The 12,718-nt window shown below is 40.1% G+C and overlaps 2 protein-coding genes across 2 annotated transcripts; both read right to left on the minus strand.

Annotated features, from left to right (window-relative positions):
* Window positions 1-4,342: 4,342 nt before the first annotated feature.
* Window positions 4,343-6,630, minus strand: LOC148877279 (FAD-dependent oxidoreductase family protein). The gene is made up of 2 exons (XM_088984164.1): window positions 5,022-6,630; window positions 4,343-4,925 (listed from the first exon to the last, which is right to left on the minus strand). Exons 1-2 carry the CDS (start codon window positions 5,893-5,895, stop codon window positions 4,549-4,551), a joined length of 1,251 nt encoding a protein of 416 aa, XP_088840290.1. The 5' UTR covers window positions 5,896-6,630; the 3' UTR covers window positions 4,343-4,548.
* A 428-nt stretch (window positions 6,631-7,058) lies between these two features.
* Window positions 7,059-12,094, minus strand: LOC148877280 (uncharacterized). Its single transcript, XM_088984175.1, has 3 exons — window positions 11,554-12,094; window positions 7,718-7,985; window positions 7,059-7,475 (listed from the first exon to the last, which is right to left on the minus strand). The coding sequence occupies exons 1-2, from the start codon at window positions 11,779-11,781 to the stop codon at window positions 7,719-7,721; spliced, it is 495 nt and encodes a 164-aa protein (XP_088840301.1). The 5' UTR covers window positions 11,782-12,094; the 3' UTR covers window positions 7,059-7,475; window position 7,718.
* Window positions 12,095-12,718: the final 624 nt, after the last annotated feature.

The raw sequence follows: 12,718 nt of genomic DNA on the forward strand, positions 1-12,718 counted from the left end.
CTATTAATTTTCCTTCAAGGTCAGTGATGAGACTCGATTCTGCATCTCCACAGGAACAATCCAACTTTTATACCAACTGAGACATTCCTTAGTTTTACTTGTCTTGAGTTGTGAGAGCAGGTTATAGACAGGGCACAATGACCTATAAATTTCTGGGCTGAATTTTTGTGAAGTTGCTCCAATCATAGTGGTACACAGGTTTGCTCCAATCATAGTTGTGAGAGCAGGTTATAGACATTCCTTAGTTTTACTTTTCAGAGGTCTGAATCTGAAAATGCTGCTTTTTAGATCTTCACACCTGTTTAGTTTTATCTCTTAAACTTGATTTGAATTTTGTTTTCAGATCTGAAAACCTTAGACCTTGGGCCGGCTCTTAACATGCTCAGACGCATTTCAGAGCCAGTGCATAGTCAAAGCTATCTTTCCAATATTTTGGAAATGATGCACACTACCCCTCATTAACCCCAAACCCAAAAACTCTAGTCATTTTCATGTTTTCTCAGAGAGGAAGTACAGCTCCAAGAAGAACGCCCTCTCTCTCTCTCTCTCTCTCTCTCTCTCTCTCTCTCTCTCTCCCCTTGTCTTCCCACTTCCCACCATCGTCGCTGCAAGTTGCAGCGGCAGTTCTCTCTCTCGCTCTCTCCCCCTGCCTTCCCGCCACCGTTGCTACAAGTTGTAGGGTCTCTCTCTCTCTCTCCCCTATCTTCCCGCTTCTCATCACCGCCACTGCAAGTGGTTCTCTCTCTCTCTCTCTCTCTCTCTCTCTCCCTGTCTTCCCTTTGCAACCGTCGTGACAACTCTGGTTTGTGTTCGAATCGAGGAGACGATGAACAATAGATTAGGGTAAATGAAGAAGATAGGTTAGGTTGTATTAATTTTATTAATTATTTTAATCATATTAATATTATTATTTTTATTAGTGATTAATTATTTTTTATTGTGTTATTTATAATTATTAATTATTTTTAGTAATTATTATCAATAATGATTTATTTTACAATTTTCATTCGTGTTATTTCAGTAATAATAATAATTAAATAATTATTAATTATTTTAATTTTATTAAATTTTAATCATATTAGTATTTTATTGTTTATTATTAATTTTATTAATTTTTATTAAATTTTATGTTTTTTGATATTTTAATTAGTGATTAATTATTTTTATTAATTTTTTGTATAATTTTGATATTATTCTGAATTTGATAAATTATTTTATATGAAATAGTGCTAACTGCATTCAAAATTACAAAATAGCTTGTTTTAGGGGTAAAATAGTAAAACAAAGCAATTTCAGATGTTGCACAATTGATCCAACACAAACAACATTATCTATTCAGATCCTTTAAAAAGTAGAAAAGAATCTATGCATCTTTTCAAATTTCAGACACTTAAGATCTTTTTAGCTTTTTAGATCTGAAAATTCAGATTTATCAAATGCCACCTAAATTGAGAAATACTAGTTCAAATTTGGTTCAACTAAAAAATTCATATTGTTTGAGTTTGGCTTTGGCTTGAACTTGATAGTGAATCAAGTTTGGTATAAAAAACTTTTCTTATTATATGTGTAAAAAATTAAAAATATTATATATAAGTTTGATTTAATCGATTAGACTCATGAGTTTCATGAATCAAGCCTCATATCATTTAAGATTGGCTTGATTAACAATCAAGCCTATCAAGTCTTTTTTTTTCTTTGTTTGACAGAAAGCCTATCAATTCTATGTATTTGATGATGCGCGATCTGGTGCTCCCTACTGGCAGACAGCTTGGACACCAGATTAGGTAGGTTGTGTGGTTAAATTGCAAGAAAACGGATATCAAAGTGTTTGGGTAGATTGACCTGGTGTGGGCACTCCAATACTTAAGCCAGCGAACTAGTAATTGTTTGCAATAGAGCAAGAGAGTTAGAGTGCTTAGAAAGATAAATTGTGTGTACCTTTTTTTGTGAATGGGGGATGCCTTTGTATAGGTTAGTTGTCGTGAGCCTCACAAAGTACGTCTGAGATCTCCGGTCCATCTGGTTTAGAGGTGGTTTCACACCCAGAGATGGATTCCGCGTAAGCGGATAGTGTTTATCTAGTAGCATCGAAGTGGATGAGGTGATAATCGGATTTTCTGACGTGGCATTGTGATCCCAGGGATGTTGGAGACAATAACCCACTCATAGAGGTTGCTCGGCACATCAAGCAAGTCTCTAGTTGAACTCGGGTCAGGTCGGCAGAAGCAGGTTGCCTCTTACGCCGACCTGATGTCTTGTCAAGTCGTTCGCAGTGCAGTTTACCGAGGTGGTGCCGAGATCATTAAGGCGGATGCAAGGTGTCCGAGGCGCTCCCAAGGTTTACTTATGTGGTGCTGTGGTGTTAATTGACTGTTTTGAGATGCCACATGTCATCACGTCACTGGAGGGTCAAATCCCTCTCATCAATATTGAATTCAAATTCTGCTCAAAGTTCAATTTAAACCGAGTCAAATCAAGCTTCTTATGAACCAAGCTCGAATGACTTGTGAATAGTTTGATTAGTACCCACCCCTATCTGTTAGTCCATGTTGCCTTCTCTTGCCAAAGTTGTTGTATTGGTCGGTTGCTGGCGCATAACATCTCTCATCCATCGTAGAAGAGTTTGTGCATTAAAAACTAAATAAATAAATGAAAGAGATGGTTCAGATTTTGTCGATGATACAGTTGGATGAGGATTGAGAAGAGCTTTCTAAATGAACAATCTCCATGTTATAACTTACAAAAAATCGCGCTAGAAATTGAGAATGTGGTGGTAGTGCTAGTGCATTAATAGTGCTAGAAGCAAAACATATGTGGCCAAAGCGCGTGAGGTTATTGCAGATTTGCAGAAAGACGCCTAAGACCTGTTCATGGTTTAGGCCGGGCTGAGCTTTATCTCTTTATTAAGAGAAAATGACCAGGCCTGATTAGACCATCATGTCTAAATCTTAAACCTGAGCCCAAGCTCGAACCTGGACCCTGATCTAAACAGATATAATTAATAATATATTACCATATGCCATTCCAAATGGGCGTATCATATCATATCATTACTTCATTGATATATTTCATATAAATAGTTTGATTAATGTTTTTAGATGGAAAATTAATGATGTGGTATGCATTTTATCAAAATTTTCAAAAATATAATAATTTAATTAATTTTAATCAAATGAAACTCTTTATTATTATACCCAATTATTGCTTATAAAAGAGTATGAGAACCAAGATTTTATCTAGCTGATTGAATCACAAATTAATTGTAATAAGAGCAACAAATTTCCTATGTTGTATTTATTTGTTTTTTTGGTATTGAATCGTATGCCATTGGCCCCCATAGGGACCTTTATTTATTTTTATTCGGCAAAGCATAGCACTTCAGCAACACTCTAATAAATCTCCCCCTCCCCCAAAGTTGGTGGTAACTGGTAGCGGGATTCAAATCCACATATCTACTGGGACAATCCAGTTAATGTACAAACTGAAGCACCACTCAGTTGGCGTATGTTATATTCATTAATTATTAGATTCACCTAAATTATCAAAATTATAAAAATTGATTTACCTAAATTACCAAAATTAGTTTGTCTGTATTTATACCATACATATTTGTATTTATATTCCTTTCAAATACATACAAATACAAGATACATATTATACGGTACAAATATACATGGTTTGAAAGGTTTTGCACTCTACATATTTATCTTGATATCCCTTCCAAGTTGAGGTACAAATGTATACAATGTACATACAATGTTTTTGGTGCAAACACATTATAAATACAAAGGTTTAGAAATGTACACTAACATATTTGTGTTTGTATTGTAGGGAAAAATCTTTTGAGTTTAGGAGTAAAAATACAAATATGTACAAATACAAATATGTAGAGCACAAAGCTTTATGGATTTGCACTGTAAGTATTTGCATTTGTAGTCCTTCCAAACTGAACTTTAGGATTATACCTACGGAGCAGAGACAGAATGGACGTTGTCGTTCCATTATTACCACTATGGATGAATTATGATTAAATTCAGCACTCAGCTTCACCAACTACCATCTTTTTCTGATTCTCCTGCATTATTTTTTATTGCATCACCATTAACTATGAAACATGTTAATTGTCGTTTGAAGAAGGCGACTTCTGTTTTGGTTGACTTCCAAATTCCTATGGTCATTTGGCTCAGTTTGAGAAGAATACAAATACAAAACATGAAAACAATGCAATCGATTTGGATGATGTCCTTTCTCTGTGCTCCATTGCTTTTACTTCTCAAATACTAGTAGACAATCATGCGCCTCTAAAAAGTGCAAAGAGGTCAGTACAGGCTACAGGGATGAGTTGAGGCCTGAGAAACCAAGGAACAGGCAATATATAATTATATATTATCAACTAATCTCCAATTTCATTCTCACATCTCAATCCAAACTAAACTCACTAATTACTGAACCCTTGATTTTATTATCAGAGGAAGTAGAAACAGAAATAATTATAAAGAGAATAATAAGGATTGAATGATCGAACAGGAGTAGAGTGTAGAGAGAATTCTAGTGCTTCCGGGCACCCACAAATCTGGCCGGACTGAAGGGAGTAAGATCGACAATGCTGGCTCGCCCATCCAAAACAAGCTCTGCCATTGCAGCCCCGGTGGCAGGACCATTCAAGATGCCCCAACAGCTATGCCCGGTTGCAACATAACAACCCTTGGCATTGGGAACCTCCCCGATCACCGGTTTACTGTCATCGGTACATGGCAAGAAGCATGCCTGTCCAATCTTTAGATTTGCTTCCCCTTCCCCGAGATGGCTCGACACCGATCCAGCCACTCTCCTAAGCACCTTAATGGATTCAGGATCACCCATCACTTGCTCGGGGTCGTCCGGCACCTCCGCTTCCTTCGACATCCCACACAAGTATACCTCCCCTAATAAAATTGTTTACAATTCCCAAAATCAATTTCGAGAGCTAAACATGCTGAAAGAATTACCATTTACCAGAGAGAGAGAACAGAGAAGCCTACCTGTAGGACGAGGGTACACTTCGGGATCCATGGGCTTTCCTCCCTGTGCGGGATAATAACTGAGGAAGAGCGCATGAGGAGTTATGGCTCCGGGCTCCCGCGGCTCTAGAACAATGCTATGAGCCTTGAGACCATATACCCTGAAAAGGGAAGATAGCAGAGGTAAACGACCAGACCATGGGCCCAGAGCCAACACCACGGCATTCGCCGCGATCACCCGCTCTCCATCCTTGAGCAGCACGGCTGTTGCTCGACCTCCCTCCACCTCAATCCGCTCAACCTCTCCGATCACAACCTCCAAGCCGTGTTTGGCCATGGCAGACGAAAGCAATGTTCGAGTGAAGAGCTGCGGGTGGACTTGGGCGGTGGTCTCTGTTGTACCGATTGTCCTAGGGTTCCGAGCAGGTCCGTCCACCCAAGGAGGGAGAATGGAGCGAGAAGTGCTGGTGGGTTGCTGCTGCTCGGTGACCATGAGGCTGAGGGTATCGAGTGGACGGTAACCGTAAGCTTGTGGACCATCAAGTTCAAGGGCAAGGGAGCGATGGAGGTTGAAGCTGGTACGAGCGAGATTGGAGAGGGGTCCGTCATCGCACCAATCAAGGGCGAGGAAGCCACCGGCTTTTCCGGAGGCGGCGCAAGCGATGGAGGATTTCTCAACAATAGTGACGGCGGCACCCTTCTTGGCTAAGAAGTAGGCGGTGCAGACGCCGATGACTCCACCACCGCAAACCACCACTCTCTGCTGCTGCTGTGGCTGTTCCATGGATGAAGCAGCTCGGACAAACACAAGAGTATAGAATTTGAAGGTACTACGAAGGGGTGGTCGGAGTAGAGCTGCATTAATAAAAGGTGAAGGCACCGCCTTGTCTACCATGAGTCGTCTCTAACTGCTCTTATATACGTATATTTATATATCGAATTGAATTAAGAATGAGCTACCGACACGCAAGGGAACTACTACTGCTATTCCAGTCCAGGAGGCAAGTGACCAAGTGAGGTCTCTCTCTCTCTCTCTCATACGTAACCGATACCACAAATGAAAAATGGGATAAGATCTCTGTTTCAAGTTCAACTAATACCACAAAGAAAACGTCTATAAGAAGTTGTACCACTTTAATTTTGAACCATCTTTACAGCCCAGAATAAGGCAAGACCAAGGAACTTGGGACTTCCGATAGAAGCTCCATAGACCATAGCCTTGCAATGTTGTTTTGTCGTAAATATCCAAATCCATGACTTCAGACGGATGACTCCATGAAACACATCTAACAGCTTAAGAAGCCAACTCCATGGATTTTGGTTTCCCAACATAGAAAGAAGCGAAGCACCCAGAGAATCATAGGCAACATAAATTCAAGAACCTTGACTGACCCTCAAGAGGAAAATTTTCCAACTACTAGGCCCTCGCCCTCTCCCTCGGCCAAAACGAAAACATCCACTCTTTCGACGGCCAAGTGCAAGAAATGACACAATGGGTTTTTTAAATACTACGGTGGACACCCAAAAGGGCCAAAACTACGTAAAAACTGCAGTTGTTAGTTATTACCTACTGCAGTACTGACCGGTAAAGAAACCTGAAAGGCTGAGGCCATGCTTGGTTTGAAAGAAAAGGCAAGGAAAGGAAGGGAGACCGAAGACGTAGGGAAGCTTATACAAGTTTTGTAAAGGCTTTCTTACCTTTTCTTTTCCCTTCAAACCAACCACAACCTAAAAGAAAAAGAGCAACTTTATAAAATTGTTGGATGCTCATGATGGTCAGTCACACGGGCTCAAATACTTCATCACTGTAATCCGCCACCGCCGGGAATTTCCACAAGTTATTGAACAATTGATTAATCAAATTCTTGTTAATAAGGTGCAATTAATTTATAATAGGGATTAATCTCAAGAGTATTCCCTTGGCCTCAAAGGGTTACTTTAGCAGACCTGCATCTAAACAGGCCATACATGGAGGCATTCAATTTCAATAACATGTTCTATTCATGCTTTGCTAGTTTAATTAGATGTATGTATATAGATTTGAAAGAAATAATCATGTATGATCCCATATGGTTGGGCTAAGGCTTCGATTAATGTTCAAAAGAAATAACTTCACCTGCCTTAAAAAATCCGGATCCTAGTAAAACTCGTGCCAACAACCCCAGGGGGCTTCAAAAGTTCAAGAAACAATGATAGAAAAAAAACAAATATACATCTAGGCAGAATGGCAGATTGAGACATTTGGCTATGGCCTACTGAATTAAACACTGCAGATTGCTTACACCAGCTTCATTCAATGGAGCAGGAAGCAAGATACGTAGCATGTGAATGGACCCAAAGGGTGGCACTGGCATCAGCCATTCAGGGTGCACCATGCGAGAACCAACTCATCCAACAAAGTTCAGTAATCAGTACGTGTTACTTCCCGAACACCTCGCGGACACCAGATTTAGTTGGGATATACTTTGCTAACAACTGGATGAGAAGAGAGGCAAAAGTACAATCATCTCAATTAATTTAGGTCCAACTCTTACCTCCACATATCAGACGGTGTACTCATGACACTGATAAATTAATAGATGGGTGTCAATGTCATGTATACAAGCCATTCAACAGGGCTGTTTGAAAGGCAAGGAATAAGAGATAAGATCTCCCCCCCCCACCCCACCCAACAAAAAAAAAAAAAAAAACTGCAAATAGGGAATGAATAACCTTGCCTCACTTTTCATCTTCACCACTATCCGAGTCATTGTCAGCTGAAGAGTCTTTCTCTTGCTCTCCCCCACCAGCATTCATTTTAGCTTTCTTCTCCTTCCTCCTTTGTTTCTTCTTTTGGCGTTTCAAGCGCTTCTTTGCAGTTCTCTCTTCTGCAGCTTTCATTCTTTCTTCCCTTCTCATATTAAACTCAGCTAGTTCCTTTCTTTTCTGGTAGTCTGCATCCATCCTAGCAAGCCGATCTTGCTCCTTCCGTCTCATTTGCCGATACTGTTGTAACAAGAATTTTAGATAAATGATATCCAGGAATACTATCTTTTTTTTTCTGAAGAAAAGGTAAATGTCCAGGAATACTAATAAAGGAATCATAATAGAACTTTGGGTTCAAGAATAGGAGTAATACTAATGATCAAAAAAGAATAGGATTAATACTATTTGGTACAGCAAATTTACAAATGTGTCCATGGCAGATTTGAATATATTTAAAGAATAACAGTTCACCCATCTAACACTCATACTAAATGAATGCAGAAGCAAATGGAAAAATTCAATACATGGTGCCCTCCTGAATAAAGCACAAAATTTCAACCAGGACTCTAGAATCTGGTTTCAGAAGGGAAACTGTGAACCATATTTCAAGATTTCATTCAAAATCCTGGAGGAAACCCAAGTACCATTAATAGAAAATCTCACGAGGGATCTCCTGAAAGCAAAAATCTGAACATTCTGAAAGCACGGGCATCCAGCCACACATTCAGAACATTTTACCTGTAAATTTAATATACATGCAAGGAAGATATTTCTGATATTTTTCTATAAGGACAATATTTCCATGTGTAGCTGGATGCCATGCTCTCAGAGTTCTGCTTTCAGGAGATCCAGGCCTGAAAAGCTCAATTCTTTTTTCCTCTCCTATGTGTTCGGCCAGGTGTTTGGCCATTGGTAGCCATTTCACTCACTATGTTCTGGGCTAAATGACAATGCTGGCGCTAGAACCCAGATTCAAGACCCATTGGAGGATGATCATCAATAGTCCTGGTTACCGAACAGATGGAATCCATCTCTGTGTCAGATCGATGTTTCAGGGAACTACTGACAGATTTCTAAATGGCAAGGAACAAGGGGAGTGAGGTGGGAAGCTAGAGCTACACTTTCTTCTATTCTTCATAGGTTTCTTGTGTTCTTCTCTTCCTTTGAACTTGAAGCGATTAGAGGATCCAATTAGGTTGAAAGCTTAAATGTAGAAATGGACTACATTTTTACTTAAAAAAGTTATAGAGTTGCTAGACTGAAATTGATTTCGGCGAGTTTCCTCAACCTACCTCCAATTATCTGTAACCTGTCAGCTTCGTTGTTTGATAATGGTGGTGATCTTGATTCCGGAGGGCTTGCCGGCTTGTTGTTGCTCAACGGGGTAGAGAGCGAAAAGGATGACTAACACCGGAACTCATTGTGGGATTTCCATTGCTAAAGCTACCATGAGTGCTAGCGAGCCCAGCCCCCTTGATTCAAACGTTGAGAATGGCATCAGAGAGAGAAAAACTCAGACGATGGTGTTGCTATCAAAGAAGAGAAGGAATAGAGGAAGTGAAGAGAAGAGGGATGGAGGGTAGTATTGGGTTTTAAAAATATATTTATGTCACGTGATGTCACGTGTGTACAGATTTTTTACGCAACATTGACGGACGTTAAGGACAGGACTAGAACTAGTCAATTGTCAGAAACAGTAGGGATATTTTAAGACAATAGTCAAACGTAGGGGTAGAGTTAGCCAATTAACTAAACCTTAGGGGTACTTTAAGAAATTTGCCCTATAAAATATCATTGTATAGTTCAATATATTTTACAATGTTTTCACCACCTCTATAAATTTTTCATGTTTCCTATATTTAGATGCCCAACATTCCATTGACACCAACATTTTAAACCTTGGATAAATATTAACAACTGCACTGATTCACTTTAGCCACTAGCCAGCTAGTCCAATGCTGTCACCCAGGCAAGCCCCTTAAGTGTGATTTACCTGTTAGCTAGGTAGCCCCTTAAATGTGATATGTGATTACCTGTTAGTTAGGTCCAATTCATCATTGAACTAAGTGCAAACTCAATCATTTTTTGATGAATATGCAAACTCAATCATTTAAGCTGGTTATAGATAGTGACATCAAGAAATAAGGGTCATTACCTGGCATAATGGTAAAATCTAGGACTGCCGAGCCTAAGAACATTGGTTCAAGTCTGAGAGTAGCCACTTTGTGCAAGAAATGCTGAAGGCTAGAACCATATAAAGTCTACCACTCCCAGAACCCCAGATAGCTGGGAAAGCGGGACCAACATTGGGCAATGGCCTCTTTTACAGTGGCATCAAAAGTTGGTTTAAGTGAGATTACGTTATAGAAGGTTTAATATTGTTGTTTTAAAGAAGTACAACAAACAAACATCTCCAAATAAATGGCCTTCTTTGCAAGAGGATCTGAATGCCAATTTATATTAACTCCTAAGGTATCACTAGTCAGTTTTCCCAATGATACGTGGTCCATGGCTTCCCAGTATTCAGGCATCCAAAAGTGTCTTAAGGAACACCTAAGGCACACAGACAAGTCTCATTTTGTGGGGGTGCACTGTGCACCTTACCTGAATACAGGTGCACCTTACCTTGCTCATTGTATTGTTTTGATGAGTTAACCTTGAATAAGTAATTTATTTCAGAGTTTTGATTAGGGGCCATTGCTTAGTGAAATAGTAATATCTTAAGGATGACAAGCATGAGAATGCAGGTTCGAGCATGGGAGTAGCCATTTTTGAGTCTACCCACCCTTCCATCTCCATATTTCTGGGACCAACATTGGATAATGGCCTTTTTATCCAATGGTGCTTGGAATTTAAATGGTTGAGCCTATGTGCAAGTTATTATATATTAATTTTTCCTTCATTGTTTTTTCCAAAATGGTGCCTCGCTTCATTCAGGCACACACCTTGACTTGCACTTATTAGCTAAATACTCATTCCACTAGAACTAGAAGGGTGCCAACTAGCTCTTACCAACTTATCAATAAAAGGTGATATGAGATTCAATGTAGCATGCTACTGATCATACACCGCTCTGTATTGTAATAGTGAAATGCCCTTATAGGTTGAGGTTTAAGAAACCATCATGCATAAGATTCTTTTTCTATCAAATATTATACCTACGACTTTGGCAATGATGCATTTAAGATGATTTATCACTGTTCCTTTCTTACTAAATGCACCATGCAACTGCATGGACGATAACTAGTACATAATTTTCCTTCTCCTTCCAGTATATGCCTAACTGCAACTGAGAAGACAACCACTAACAGGGAGATTTCTGTTAACATTCCACCGATGGATGTAGTTTAGATTATGAGCTACCGCATTCAAATGCCAGGAAAAACTAAATGAAATGACACTATTTCAGGTGATTTTGGAAAACCTACCTATCTAATACTCTTAATTTTCTCTTCGCATAACTAAGTTCCCTTGTATGTCATTGAGGTTGGGTTTTTACTTTTAGTGTTTCTTAAATTGTCTTCGTTGAGTTCTCCCATGCCCATATAGAGAAGAATAACTGCTTAGCAGTGGACGGACAAAGGTTTAAACATTTTCTCATACTAACATTCCCCTATCCTACTAAAATAACAAGAACAGATGATAAACAGTAAAAGATAAAAAGAGAGCATACCAAAAAGGTCGGGATTGAATAACTTTAACCAAACAACCCGCCCACAAAACGAGAATAGCAATTTCAACTAGAGAAAGAAAAGGAAAGGGAATTTTGAGATGCAGGGTTTGGGGGCACCTAAAAGTCTTGCACTACCTGATGGAAGTCACCGGAGCCGGAACCAGCGGAGCTACCGGAGGTGTTGCTGACACGAACGGGTACGTGATCGATGATCCTGCGAAGCTTAACCTCCAAGTCTTCTTCTTCTTTTGGGACAGGCTTAGTGTACTCGACAATGGCGTTAGACCCCGAGGCCGGTGGGAGAGGAGGAAGAGCAGCTTTTGGTTTCTCAGGCACCGCAACAACCTGCAAATCCCCCTCCATTACTCCTTTTGATCCACCAGATGATATTTTCCGAGAGAACCCTAATTGTTGACTGAACTCAGGTCAGGCTCTCTCCTAGGGTAGATAGTTCATGATGTCATCACTCAATCACCCCCTTTTCATTCGCCGGCGGCTAGATGGCATATTCATAAAGAACCCTAATTCCTGAATGGATGTTTCACACCCTACACGACCTCAGCTCTGTCACTGGTACTCGGTAGCCAGTTCAGTTCAACACTTCAACTAGAAGTCTAGAACTAGCGGAGGAAAGCAGAGGGAACGGAATGCGAACATCGTCGGAAGACTGAGGACCTTTCGATGATGTGTCGTCAGATTCATTTCACACGTGTTAGGATGATGTGTCAAACAATGATTGGCCCAGAATCAATAAACTGGTCGATTGTAGCGGAGACATGTATCGATATCCTCCACCAAAGCTTGGTGGGGTGGGCCGCGGGGGGGGGGGGGGTATGGGCTCTGGGGGACGGGCTACTAAGGCAGCCCATTGCATGATCCCGTGAAATTAGCTGTTCTGGGCTAGAAGCTAGTCTAACTAGGGGAGAAACTTGGGCTGGATTAGCCCACGGCCAATATGAAAAAAAAGTTAGATTGAATTGGGCCAGGTTTAAGTTTGATTAGGGTTAGAATTGAGGCTTTTGTCATATATCGATTAGATCCAATCCAAATATAATATCTATGCATACAACAAGCAATTATATTAGGTTCAGAGGGTTCAGCAACTCGTTGGCTACTTGGGGAGTTGGGGTATGACTTATGAATGACCTCGACCCGATTTAACCCGTCCCGAGTTGCAACCCAAAGACATTCTGTGTTGTCCCCCCCTAGGAGGACGCGATCATCATCAGGAGCCTGAGCCGTTTTCGATATACCGGTTAGAGCAATACTAGCGGCATTGCTAGATTTCCTGAAATTGGTT

Source organism: Nelumbo lutea, chromosome 1 (assembly GCF_056320005.1).
Source record: "Nelumbo lutea isolate HS-2025 chromosome 1, American lotus-T2T, whole genome shotgun sequence".
Classification (NCBI taxonomy): domain Eukaryota; kingdom Viridiplantae; phylum Streptophyta; class Magnoliopsida; order Proteales; family Nelumbonaceae; genus Nelumbo; species Nelumbo lutea.